Genomic DNA, 14,423 nt, shown 5'->3' on the forward strand with positions numbered 1-14,423 from the left:
ACCCTCCTGGGAAGAGCTGAGGAGAGCCCCAGACGAGAGGTCACCCAGCAGCCACGGAGCAGAGGCCAGAGGGGGTTGCAGTGACGTGCCCGCGGGCTCTGCCGGCAGCCAGCTGTGCCAGAGAGGACTGGGCCTCAGGCCCAGAGGCCAGAGGCCTGAGGGCACCCCACCCCCCCGGAAGGGGCCCAGCCGGGCCACAGGTACCAGGCCCCGCCAATCGGCCACCAGGAGTGAGCCGGTACATACATGAGCGCCCAGCCCCAGACACCAAGAACCACCAACACACAAACGTCTGAGGGCATCAGCCACTGGGAGGGAGTGTGGTGAGGGGAGACAGGCCTCCATACCTTGGAGAACATTTAAAATATTTAAGTTTCCTTTTCAAAGGTTTAAAGGTTCAAAACATTTAAAATTTATTTCTCAGAAACAAAATCTGGTGTAAACCAAAAAAAGTTTACTTAAAAAAAAGAAAATATTTCAAAAAGAATAGTTGAATCCCATTTATTATGTATATGTACCACCAGCAGCTGGAGTCATTTTATTAAAAGCTGTGTTTCCACATTCTGAGACTACAGTGAAGTAAACTGCAAAGTTGCCATCAAAATGACATCAAACCATATTTTGTGTTTTTTTATTCCAAGTGTTAATTGATATTGCATTAATATTTATAATTATCAATCGTAGTTGAGGGAAGTATAAGAATTACAGCGATGAGGTGAGTGTTTAATGGTTGTAGTGGTTATTAATGGTTATATCCCGACAGTCCCACAATGTTCCTGCCATTTTCACATTCATTAAAATGAATGACTGTTTCATTTCATGTCTGTTTTGTGTTAATTTCTTATATAAATCTGTGCACGATGTTGTGTAGATATTGTTCTCCAAAAATAAATCCTAATAAATAACAATAATTCCAAAATCCTGCTCTGAAAAACATTAATTAAGGATTAACAGTTCATGTATAGACTAGTAGATAGACTAGTTATATGTGATAAATTAATCTATAGTACAAACACTTCTCATAAAGTGGACCCAAAACTGTGAAGGTATGAAATATGACTGAATATGAAATATATGAAAGGTCAAATCACAGAGCGGGGCAGTGCCTGTTTCACTGGGAAAGGATGAAAGACACTGTAAAACAAGTATAAGGAGTCACCAGAGTCATGTTTTTTTCATAGAAGAACATGCTTTTATTGATGTTTTTGCAGGAAAGAATTGAAAAGTAAAAAGTCTTGGAAAATACAAATAGTGAATAGTGAAGCATTTAAAGGCACATTAAAGGAAACTTGATGATAGTTTACTGTATATGATTCTTGCAAGCAAAAAACTACAAATCCAAACCAAAAAATCCCTTGGACTACTTTAAAACTGCACAGTTCCATAACAGGATGTTATAGGTTATAGGTGGATGTCGTTTTACTTGATCTCAATGCTTCTGATGACAACATCCCCATGAAAGCCCATAACAGAGTATTTCTCTGCACCCATGCGATTGGGGAAATGGAACGTTGAGCCATTTGGTAAAGTCACCACAAACTCTGAACAAGTGAACTGGATGGAGATCTAAAAGGCATTTTGAGTGAGAGAAACAGAGAGACAAAGGATGTGAACACTGTAAGAAAACGGTCAAATAATGACATTTTTAAAGTTATCAAAGATACCGTGACACACATTTTCCAACAGAGATTGCATGAAAGAGCAAGGCTACAGTACGGACAAACACACTCTCACACCTTGAATTCCTTTCCCGGGCTGAAAGGAAAGCTTTTCTCACGTTGTTCCTGACGCCAACTGCCTCCATCAAAAGAGTTGCAGACAATTATATTTATGTCTTTGCTGTCATCAAAACGAGGGTTGAAATGAAGTGCAATTCTGTCCTCGCTCTCACCAATATTCACAGCAAACCTGCAATGAGAGAAAGCAATTACATATTACATTATATTTAGGATCGGAAAATATGGGGCTAAAATGGATTGACATAGAGATACAAAATTATCGGCACAGATTTGCAAATAATTTTGCTACAATAATTGCCCCAAGATAGTAAATCTTAATAAAATGGAGACAGAGTGTAGTTACCTACCTTTAAGGGAAAGTTCGCCCCCAAATAAAAATTCTCATATTTGCATATTTCATATCAGTTACCTTAACCTCCTAAAACCCAAACTCTTTCATGGCATGCATTTTTAATTTCTCTTTTCTATTTGGGCTGATTGGGACCTGATGAATGAATAAATGCATTTTTTACCTGATTTTTGTTTCTGAGAAAAATGAGATCCACATAAGAGGACATTCGTTTTAAATTCGATAGAACAGTGGCAGTATAATGTCCTCGTAAGTGATATCAGGCCCTTGTAGAGCAAAATTTAATATTTTGGTCTGGACAACCCAAAATGTGATGTCCACATATGTGGATGTCAGATCCTAGGAGGTTAAAGAGATACTTTACACACCAAAATCAAATTTACTAATTTTTCCTCTTACCTGGAGATTTAGTTTTCATTTTGGTGTGAATTTTAACATTTGGAGACATCTGAAACTTTTCTCTGTATAATAAGATGCACATTAGTGGAATTTTGATTGAAAGTACAATTACTCTTTTTACTCCAAAAAGTCCCCAAAAGCTTTTCATTATAAATGTATTTTATTTTTCAACTTTACTATGACTCACTCACTAATTTAAAAAATCCTAATACAGCTTATCCTTAATCAGTATTTACCTTTTGGGATCAGATTTGATGACTCCAACAACAGTCAGGGTTTGTCCGACCTTGAAGGTCATGTTCTTTATTATCATATCCTGTGCCGATAAAGAAAGGGACTTTTGGTGATACTGCACTGGACAGTGCTGTTTACTGGCTGAAGCTGAAATAATAAATGACTCCAAAAAGAGTTAATAGCATTACAAAATAATAATGCACTCAACCCATAATCAATAATGCCCTGCATCAACTGTCTGTAGCTGAGAAGATAAAATAACAATTAAGAAATGATTAATGCACACATATGCTCTGCGATGAATATTTCAATAATAAAGGCCATCAAATAAATCCAAAATGTCAGAATTATTATTTTTTTTTTTTTTAAACTAAAAGCATACTGCTTATACTTTAGTTTAAGCATAACTCTGCTGATTTAGTTACATCAGCCTGGTAAAGAATAAGCTTGTACCATCTGCTTAAGACTGTATATATTTGCTTACCTTCATCATCTTGGCATATGTAGTAGGTTAAGTACAGCTGAGAAGAAGTGAGAGTTCTGCAGGGACTTGTCTCTCCGCACCCAGGAAGACTGCATTATATAGAGTGTGGGAGGAGCCTTAAATCTGAATGACATTTCAAACAGGCAATATTACTTTGCAATTGCCTAAGACCCACTATTTGACTCGTTGTCAAATTATAGACCGTTAACAACTACTTGCAGATGTTGGTGGAGATCAGTTGTTAACATCACACTGTTACATTGTAACCTGTATTTGTTCTTTGGACTTTCCCATTGTTTGAAATGTCTATAAGAGACCTTCTCAAATTGAACAAGTCAGTGTGGATCACATAAAATCCCAAATAAATTCAAACTTGTGCATCCCATTCTTATTTAGAACGACATTAAAGATGCATGGGTACAATAATTCCACCATGGAAGAAGAATAGTTCAAAGAAATTGACTCAAATTACCATGACATTCATGCCCATGATGACTGTAGAGAAACATTTTTAAACTACAAGTGAACTCTTTATGAAACATTTTATAAAGTTTAAAATGGTTTAAATTAATTATAATTCAATTATAGTATGTTTGGTAAACGAGATATGGCTCCTTTGTTACTGAAATTCTTTTTTTTTAAGTTGACATTCATTCTATAAATATTTTAAACTTAGTGCCTAAGTCAACTTTATATAGCACATTTAACCTAATTTCAGTTAACCCTTAATGATATAAGAAGTCAACAAGATTTTGATTTTAGCAAATTTACTGTATGTCATTTACACTTTTCCAAACATACTTGCCCCTGTATCCAAAAAAGCTCAAACAATACTGGATCTTTATTCCGGCTAGTTTATCAATCCAAACAGGCCAGAAAGCAATTCAGCCTTTGCTCAGCTGTGATACTGGGAAAGAGAGAAGGTGTGACAGAAATGACACAGGAAAATGTTAGCATTTACTTCTTTCCCTTTCTAAGAGATTACTTTTATACATATATCTTCGTAGCTACAGTCACTCCTTTCCAAACACATTTACCCCGTATTCAAAAAAATTCAAAATGATCTGACAGGTCTGTGTTGTATTCTACCTAGTTTATCAATTCAAAGAGGCCAGAATGCAACGCAGAAATGACACAGGGAAATGTTCTTACTATCTTACTGTCTAATAGGTAACCTTTATGCATATGTCTCCTTGTCTAGTCACTAAGTCCTTTCCAAACAGGTTTAGTGCTTTATTTAAAAAAAAAAAGCCAACATGTTCTGAAAGGTCTTTATTGTGTTCTGCTGAGGTGTGACAGAAATTACAGGGGAATGTTAGCATGTGTTTATCTCGCTGTCAAAAAGATAACTTTCATATAACTTTCATGTCTATGCATGGCTATGCAGATGAGAAGACAAAATAAGAGTTAAGAAGTCAGCAACCAAGGTTAGTTTTGTAGTTTTCATTCGTTTTTATTTTTATTTAGTTTCAACTTGAGATTTCTAATTCTGTTTTCTAGTTTGAATTAGTTTTTAACATTAGTTTTCCAGTTTAGTTTAGTTTTTACTTTTTGAAAATGCTTTGCTTTAGTTATAGTTTTAGTCTTTTTTGTAATACAAGTTGCATACGAGGGGAAAGGCTGAAAAAAAGAATTCAAAAAAGTTATGTGTAACAAAATCTTGTAATATCACAAATCAGGTCATCTTTTTTTTAAATGTATTGATTTAGGGAAGATGAACAACCATCCATAACGGGCAACTGTAAACGATATCTGGCAGAGTAATCTTGGAATTAAGGAAAATTCAGTAAGCACAGTGAACATAATTACAGCAGCACCTGCAAGCTACGCAAAGGGTTAGCTTCCTTGCCTCTTTTATTAGTTAGTTAGTTAGTTTTATTATCAATTTCTGCTTTGCTACATCCATCTTAACCCCCATGAGAGTATTGACTCTCGGCTTGACTGCTTGCAGAAGTCGAGTCGAGTTGCGTAAAGTCTATGGTGACCGTCTATAGAAAGAGAAACATGTTTGATACGTTTTTTTATTAACTTACACACAAATAGCATTCTCTGCCAACAGGCTCACAAAACATGACTATGTAGAACCAAATAACAGACCAGAACCAAAGAAGCAATGTGTACAAGCAGGTGACAAAGACAAGTTTGTGAAGTATTTGTACAACACATGCCTCCGCAACAGCTTCAGTGTTTCCTGGAATTGATTTGGAAACACTAACAGAGCTATTATCTATCTGTTATGTCAGTGAAATTTCCCCCAGATAGTCTTGGTTGAGATCTGATGACTGTGAAAGCCATGGTATATGATTCACATCATTTTCATAATCAACTATTCATTGACCCCTCTTCAAATACTTAGTCACAGGCCAAAGATAATCTCTCATAGCAACTTTGCACTGATACGACTCTTCCCTTTGACAAGTGGACCCTAACATGGGAGCAAAGTGCAACAATGGGGGTGTCCAAATTCACAGGCTGCATCCTCCTGAGGACCTGGCCTTCGCGGCCTACGTGGACCAGGTCCTCCAAAGGTCAGGTAGGCCAGAAGTGATCGGCTGTGAAACTGGAAGGTCTAGCTTTCAGTTTTGCGTCACCAGCTGTCTCGGTGGAGTTTAATAAACTCAGCCATCTCCTCCTTCCTATCTAAAATATAACAGGACACTGGCGTAAATTTTCGATCATCTCACACTTCTGTTTAATCCTTTTTCTGTTTGACGTTTATTCAGCTGTGTGAAAACTATAACTTCAATATCAGCCAAATCGATTTACTCACAAACAAATAAAACACTGAAAAAAGCCAAACAATAACATTTTTAAGCTATCTGAGTGACTTAGATATCATGTTTAACCTGAGTAGCAAAAGACCGTAGAGGGGTTGAAAATGATGTGCCAGGAGTTTGCTGTTCTCGCCCCAGCTAACCATCGAGCTGGTGAGTAACAGACGTCTCTGAAAACGTCGGAGCACTTTTGCAAATATGTGATATCTTGATAAGCCGAGCAGATATTTGAAGTTTACACAGCTACATTCTCGCCTGAAAATATCTGAAAAGTTTATTTTGTGACCCAGAAAGAGCAACAAGAGTAATATTAAAACTAAGTAGCTGCCGCCATTGTTGGAAACTGGAATTGGCTGGGCTGCGCTATGAATTTTGGGATATGGTGGGCCACGAAGGACACACCCAACCCATCCTTCAAATCTGGGGAAAAGGAGGACGCATTTGTCGGCTGCATTTGGAAGAGTCTACGAATTTCGACGGCCTTCATTGCGTCGCTGTGACATAATCGGCCTACAAATGCGGCCACAGGAGGATGCAGCCAATGAATTTGGACACCCCCTAATGTCTCTCTGTGTAGGAGGTCAAGAGTTCAGGGTATGCCTTTAATTTCTTGCCTGTCTGTAAATGACAGTGTAATGGTATGAATAATCCTTCACATTTTACCATTATAAAAGTAAAACAATTACATTGTCATATTGGTGCAACCTAAAAGACTCCTATTATAGCTAGTCTTTGCACATCATAATAACACAGAAGAAAAGAAAGAAATTCATTCTCAATTTCTGTCCATTTCAGGTTATTTTCCAACCTGTTTTGGTTCAAAAGAGCAAAAGAAAAATCCTCATCAATGTTGGAGTAAAATCTAGATGCTTTTATTGTACATTATTGTACAATTGTTGCTCTCGTGTCATTGTAGACAGCAGCTGAGCCATGAGGTGGGATATAGGAGCTGGAAACATCAGCTGATAAAGAAAAAAGACAACAGACTGAATGAAAAACAGAAGTCTCCTTCATTGCACATTTTTGACCAATCAGAAGTCCCCTTCTTTCACTCTAGACTTTTGACCAATCACCGATCAGGACGAATTGCACTACCGTATGGTCCATCCCCCTACCCAGATCCTGACCGGGGCATAGTGTTATTATTATTATTATGGTTACAATATCAGCAGTGCCAACATGACCAATTATATTTGCGATAACAGGCCAGACATGCTTGTACGAGAGAGGATTAGGGCCACAGGGGGAAAAAAAAAGTGGGCACGTTTTTTTTCCTCTTTTCCAGACTTCTGAGAACAAAAAAAATTTGAGGAAAAAGTCAGAATTCTGACTGTTTTTCTCAGAATTCTGACTTTTTTCCTCCATAATCTCACTGCCAGCTTACCCTCCTCATGTTTTTTGTTTTTAACTATTCCTTTTGATGACTAATTTATATAAATTGTACATTATTAAAACTGTTGACCATCCAGCTGTGCCACTTTCACTGAAGTCCGTTCATTTTATTTCCCTAAAATGTTCACAGCTTTTGGGGAAAACCTATTTATTTACTTTAGGAATAAAATGATACACAAAAGATGTCATATGGAGCTAACTGGTAACTCATTACTGCTCACAAGACATGTTTACCAAAAAAAATGACAAGTGACAAAAAGTCAAAAAGTGACAGTGACCAAAATGAATCCTCTAGAGTTACAAAAGGTTTCTGATTTGCTTTACCTTCTCAAACAAGTGAACCACTTCAGGTAAAACCTTTTTTGTGCCAGTTTATTTGAGGAGAAATGAGCTCAGTCAAAAGATGACAAAAAATGAAATAAGAGAAAAACACACAAACACAAAGGTGTGCCAGCTACTTACAAGCAGGCCCAGAATGCAAAACAATATCCTTTGCATCCTGAAAATAAATACAGGCACATTAGCAGGCAATCCAATTCGTTGCCCTGCTCCTACAAGTCCTTGTTTCAGTTTTTACCTGAACTATTCGCTCCTTGTTGTGCGTCTTCACATCTCAAGTTGCAAAGTTGACCCAAGTTTTCTTCCCTGTTGTGCGCTCACAGCCGCTTACTAAAGTACAAGACTAACCCTGGCAGCAGCAGCAGACTCCCGACAGCATGCAGGAAGGATGCAGAGGCAGCAGCACAGAGGCGTGGATGTTATTGCAGTCGGCAGAGTGAGCCTATAAAAGTATGGTTCGGGGACCCCCGGAGGCCTTACAGCTTTTTCCGAGCGGTCTCTTTAAATGTTAGGCTTCCACTCATCAGCAAATGTGAATCTAGCAGTCCAAGTTAACTGGACTGGACAATCTTTGGTTGTCAAAATTTGTTGTGAGGATAAGAAAAAACTTTATATACATAACTGCTGCTGTTAGAGCTGAAACTAGGAGACGGGCTGCTTTGTAATTACTGTAAAGGGAGTGTAGTGCAGGGACATCTTTAAAAAATTATGAGCTGACAATAAATAAATAAATAAAATCCTATAAATTCACACATTTCTCTGTTCCAAATTATAGCACCAACCAAGCCTGTGTCATTATTTGGTCAATAGCAGCTTAAAGCTCCCCCATTCCCAAAGTCAGGAGCACTGTGGCTAACTTCTTTCTGAAAATCAGAAAATCTCATGAGCAGAGATCCGATTACTTTTTTCAAGTAACGAGTAATGTAAGGGATTACCATTGCAAAAACGGTAATTAGATTACCGTTACCCTCCCGTAGGAACGCTGTTACTGCGTTACTAAAACCGTGAGTTTTTTGCGAGAATGTCTCATGACAGTGACGTAAGCGAGTGCGACGTTCGTGACAACAGCTGTCTGCAGATCAACAATGGATAATATATCGAGTGCGGGAGAAAGTATGAGCATGCAGCGTTTAAAGTGTGGAAGTACTGACCTTATTTTGAGTTTGATTCCATAAAAAGTGACAAAAACATTAGTGTCCGTTGTGCGTGGGAAGAAAACTTCTTTTTACAGCGAAAAAACCCCCCTAAACTTCCAAGCAAGCACCGAATGCGATACGTAGTGATGGGTCCAGCAACACTGACGCACCGGCGCATGTATCAAGCTCACCTACCGATGCCTGTATCGGTGCGTGCGTCGCTTTAAGAAAAAGTCACGTGATCGATACAGCTGCTGTATCGCTCATTACCAACGCGCCAAGCTGTGTTTAAAAGGTACCGCATCCGCATCTGTCAACGGAACGAGTCGCCACCAAAAACCCCCCACAAATTGACTCTCGGAAAGATAAATAAAAATACACATCTTTCCATAACAAAATGGAAATGTTTCTGCTGTGTGGGATCATTTTGATCTTTTAACTGCAAATAGTTTGTCTGTCTTTGTTTCAGTGTAATCTATCAGAATAGGAAAAACAGCAATGTGACTTGCAGTGTAAATTATTTATTTCATTTTATGCAGGATAAATGTCGCCTCTGTTCTGCGGAGCTTTCTTACAAACAAAAGCACCTCCTCAGTGTTACAGAGGCATTACAGAGCCAAACATGAAAATGAGGAGACACACTGAGAATGAACACAGGTAGGCCTATATTGACACTGAACAGCTTTATCAACACTTTTTTTTTTATTAATATGTGTTTTATTATTTTGAAATCAAGCATCTAGGAAGACTGTTCTGGACCAGGCAGTCCTGAAGTTTATTATAAAGGACTGCCAACCCCTTAGTATTGTGGAGAGTGTCGGAGAGAAACATTCCAAGATTAGAGGATCCTTTAAGGTACTGGGGGATGAGGAAGACATCTTATCAGAACCTTTTCCACCTGACTTTACAGTTTTTGTGTACCCCAGCTTCATCTGTGCCTGTGAGTTTTCCAAAGCTGGGGAAATGGTGTGAAAAAAAACCCGCAATAGACTGAATGCAAAAACATTGGATAAACTTATTTTTCTGAATAGAAATTTATAATAAACTCTGAATCAATTACATTTAAATGGGTAATATTATATTCACAATACTTTCATTTTAATTTTTACTTTATGTCATTCACAATATATTTTAAAGATGTCTACAATATTTGCAATGTAAAACATATAAAATGATTCCATGGAAAGTACAATACCTTACAGTGTATACACGTATGACTATGTCATTGAATCAGTGTCTGTTGTGAGTCTCAAGTAAGTTCCCTGCAATGATATTTAAGGTCCAGCAGGTGTCAGTATGGAGCAAAACAGCAACACTGTGTCGACACAGTATCGATACAGTTTGGGGAATGTGCTGAAACGCTTCACGAGGCCTCATCTACCCATCACTAGCGCTACGACTGTAATGGGAAATTCACAGAGAAACTCGCGGAGTCTTCAACTGACCGCTGCGGCACACCTGCACCAGGGCAAACCTCCGCCTAAACCTCCTGCTTTACAGGTGAAAATAGAGCAACTAGTCTTTGACTTTATTTATTTTCTGCTGTGTTTTACTTGCATCTATTTGAAAGAGTGAGTGTAAACACAAAAAAATATTTAATTTTATGTGCTGGAATGTGCAGAAAATAGGTTTAAATGTTAAACAAATTTCTTCCAGTCAGAGAATGTTGCATATAATTTAAGTTAAAAGATTAAAACTAATAAAACAAGTTTTAAAAAGAGACGTTTCCATTTGATTACATTTTGTATGATGGATTATGCAGAAAAAGTAGAATTGGGCTGAAAGATCTATCGCTTTATTACCTATTCAGGTTGTAAATTGTGTTTTTAAAAAGTAACTAAGTAACTAAGTAATTAATTACTTTTGAAAATAAGTAATCAGTAAAGTAACGGGATTACTTTTTTGGGGAAGTAATCAGTAATTAGTAACTGATTACTTTTTTCAAGTAACTTGACCAACACTGCTCATGAGGCACTTAGGATGATCTTAAATCATTACTCCAAACAAAATCTATCAGAAAGTGATGCATTTACTTGAAAATGTTATTAAAACCCATAAACATCATAGGCTGTTGGCTGTTGCTAATGCTACCTGGTTATATCCAAAGAGGTAAGACAAATGTGTGGCCTACCTGCTATATCACAAACTAGCCAACTTCTATGTTTCAATTAACTTTTCATATAAATGAATACATTCATTTACAAATACGTACCAGTACATACTTGTGAGTAATTTCAAACTGGATTTCTGTTGTACCAGCAACCCACACTTTGGGCATCTGCACCAATCGTAGAAGCATGACTGAGGAGAACACTAATCGACCTATGTAGTTCAGACCTTGGGAAGTAGGCTACTTATTTGCTCATGAGGCTGTCTCTAAAGCATGATCTCACTTGAAACTTGTAAATTTACTATGAGTGTACTGTGTGTTTACAGATATTGTGCGTGTGGGTTCATGATGTGGTTTAAGACAGGTTGCTTATCCTTGAAGCAACCTGTCAAAGTTGGCCTCTCGCCTGCACTTGCACACATTCTTGCAGACACACACATAAAAAAAACACATATTTTTATTTTTTTCCACTATTTACATAATTGGCTGTGATCAGAGAATTAGCAAAGTTGATAGTTGATCAGCTACAGAGCATCTCCTACTCAGTGCAAACATGCTGGGGGGGTACAGTTCTGCAGCGCTATATACATATGGGCAGTATTAACATAGGGAAAAAGATATATATATATATATATATATATATATATATATATATATATATATATATATATATATATATATATATATATATATATATATATATATATATATATACAGTGTTGGGGAGTAACGGAATACATGTACCGCCGTTACGTATTCAGAATATAAAATATGAGTAACTGTATTCCGTTACAGTTACCGTTTAAAAAGGTGGTATTCAGAATACAGTTACTTTGTTGAAATAAATGGATTACACTGCGGTACTTCCCTGTTTCATATTGTCGCTGGTCAGGACTGTTTGGGTTTGTTTGACAGCTACGTAATGTTGTACCAGGCGGCAGCGTTACGGTTGCCATGGTTACAGGGTGGACGCGCTCTCCCTGCGTGTTTCCTGGGTGAGAGAGCGCTTTTTTTTGTTGTTGTTGTTGTGCTAAGCTAAAAGGCAGAATGCTACAGGCATGGCCCTAAAGAATGTAGCCTCATGGGCAGTGTAGTCCGTGCTGCAGCGAGAATGGACTACCATACACGTTATGTGTCTGTGAGCGAGGGAGGAGAGAAAGGAAAAGTCCGAGCTGTCACGGAGCAAAACGGGAGCTGGAAGCATGTAAATATAATAATAACCACAGCAGCCAAGAAGAGTGCCTGACGAGCCCATTTGTAAGTAAGCTATTAAGACTCAACTGTACACTGTGTTCGTGTTTTCCTCCGGAAAAAATAAGTTCCGTTGGAGCAGCCTTTCAACGCCTCTCTCTGTCTCCCGCAAGCAAAGTTGACCCAGACAACAAAGTAAAGCTATTTTTCGGCTACCAGCCCGACACGGAACCCACCGTGATTAGCCGAGGTCCCTTTACTACTGTTCGGAGTCGCGGACCTTCAGTAACAGTAATAAATCACAGCAATAGTACATTCACGTAGTTGTAAACAGCATGATAATATATTAAGTAATCCAAAGTATTCAGAATACGTTACTGTCATTGAGTAACGTAACGGAATACGTTACAGAATACATTTTGGGGCATGTATTCAGTATTCTGTAGTGGAATACATTTTAAAAGTAACCTTCCCAACACTGTATATATATATAAAATGTACAAATATACAAGCCGGTTTTAAAAAAAAGTAATATGTAATAAATAGCGTTGTGTACATACAGTTGGGTTATTGCACATAGAATTGGTATTGCACAGTGGTGGTCCATAGAGGAAGTGGGATCTAAGCACTCACTGCCCTCCAGTGGTCACAGTGAAGTACTACAACAGTACACATTCTCCAACGACGAATCAGCATTGATGCAAGAAAAAACTGAGGCAGCTGTTATGACACAGTGACAAAAGGAAAATCATGAGCACTGATGCAGGTGTGAAGGTCTCTAAGGATGCTTACTCTGAGTGTTGGAGATGTATAGCTTTTAATTGCCAGTTTTTTCACACTGTAAGAAATGAAGCTTATGTGCAAGTTTACTAACATCTTGTCCATTCATTTTGTTGCCAGCTTCTGCTCTGTCATGAACAAACATGTAAACCAAATTTTTCATGATTTGCTGAGGTAACCCCCTAAGGTCCAAAATATAAATGGCCATTTTTGACTGCTTTTGATTTTACATTTTTATTTCACCTTCTAATTGTTTTATTTTATTTTTTTCCTTGCCTTGCTTGGTGTCATTCTTTTCAGCTCAACCTCACGTGTGTGAATGTAGTTGTTTTTTCATTAGCACAACTGATCTGTAATCACACAAAAAACATAAAATCCTAGTAGTAGTTTTTTTTTTCACATGTGTCGAGTAAATTACTTTTATAACTTGAAATGCAAATACGAAGTAAACATATACAACTATTTATCTAAAAATGCAGCCAATACACCTGCCTTTTTTTTTAATTTTGCACAACCATTTAAAAATATTAAAACGAGAGAACAATCAGGTGCCACAATAAGATGCCCCACAAATTATTTGTGCCAGTAAAAAAAATAATTTGTTTGTCCGCCACAAGACAGAGGAGAGAACACCACAGACCAAGACCCTGCAGGCCTGACAACAGGAGGTGTATCACTCCTCTTTTCCGCCCAGAGACAGCGTTTACATTGCAGTCTGCCCTTGTGACATTTATTAGTACCCTCACTGACACGCAAAACAAAACAATGACTACACAACGGACTAACTACACAAGACAACACAACACACTAACTATACACTCCACGCTAAACGTCACAAATCTCCCACATCTCAAAACTTGCTCTCTCTCCCTCACTCGCTCTATCTCGCTGCCATCACTCCCAAAACGTTCCCCTCTTCCTAAACAACCAAATCCCACATGTTGACTTTTTTTTTAATTGCTCGACATGGTACGTTTTTCATCCAGTAGCAAAGAGGTTGCTTTTCTTTTCTTTCTTTACTGTTTTTGCACTGTCCTTAGAAAATGCTTTAAAAAAGCAAGAAAAAAAACACCCAAAAAAAGTGACGATAGTATTTAGAAAAAAGCATGGCTTATACATATATATGTATATATATATATACATATGTATATATATCGTAGCTCTGGATTTAGTGGCCTGTCATTAAAATTTAAAAACTGGTGTATACTTTCAAGTCCGAACTTTCAACACGGCGTGAAAAAGAGACTCAGCACGGCTGCAGCTTGTTGCTATGTCAGCTTAAATCAGTCATGTGATTTGGAGGTGCAGCGTGTCTGTGGACCCCAGAGGGTTAATAACACTCACCTTCATTCCATTTCCAGAGTGTAACAACCAACCACCTGTGTGAAATCTGAAATTCCCATGGTGCCGTTCAAAATATGGTCTGGCGCAATCATAGGCATTGGTTGCTACTGACAACAAGAAATAAAGCCGTTCTGCACTATGGGCTGAACCAT

At 37.9% G+C, this 14,423-nt stretch overlaps 1 protein-coding gene across 1 annotated transcript; it reads right to left on the minus strand.

Annotated features, from left to right (window-relative positions):
- Positions 1-1,169: 1,169 nt before the first annotated feature.
- On the minus strand, positions 1,170-3,286 carry LOC116329220 (beta-galactoside-binding lectin-like). Its single transcript, XM_031751207.2, has 4 exons — positions 3,206-3,286; positions 2,724-2,803; positions 1,737-1,908; positions 1,170-1,566 (listed from the first exon to the last, which is right to left on the minus strand). Exons 1-4 carry the CDS (start codon positions 3,212-3,214, stop codon positions 1,420-1,422), a joined length of 408 nt encoding a protein of 135 aa, XP_031607067.1. The 5' UTR covers positions 3,215-3,286; the 3' UTR covers positions 1,170-1,419.
- Between the last annotated feature and the right edge of the window lie 11,137 nt (positions 3,287-14,423).

Source organism: Oreochromis aureus, linkage group 4, assembly GCF_013358895.1.
Source record: "Oreochromis aureus strain Israel breed Guangdong linkage group 4, ZZ_aureus, whole genome shotgun sequence".
NCBI classification, from domain to species: Eukaryota; Metazoa; Chordata; class Actinopteri; order Cichliformes; family Cichlidae; genus Oreochromis; species Oreochromis aureus.

Excerpts from the sequence above, each read along its gene's own strand:
- LOC116329220 (XM_031751207.2), bottom strand. Across the intron at positions 1,909-2,723 it reads ATCAAATCTGATCCCAAAAG|GTTTGCTGTGAATATTGGTG; the intron begins GTAAATACTGAT and ends CTCTCATTGCAG. Across the intron at positions 1,567-1,736 it reads GCCCGGGAAAGGAATTCAAG|ATCTCCATCCAGTTCACTTG; the intron begins GTGTGAGAGTGT and ends AATGCCTTTTAG.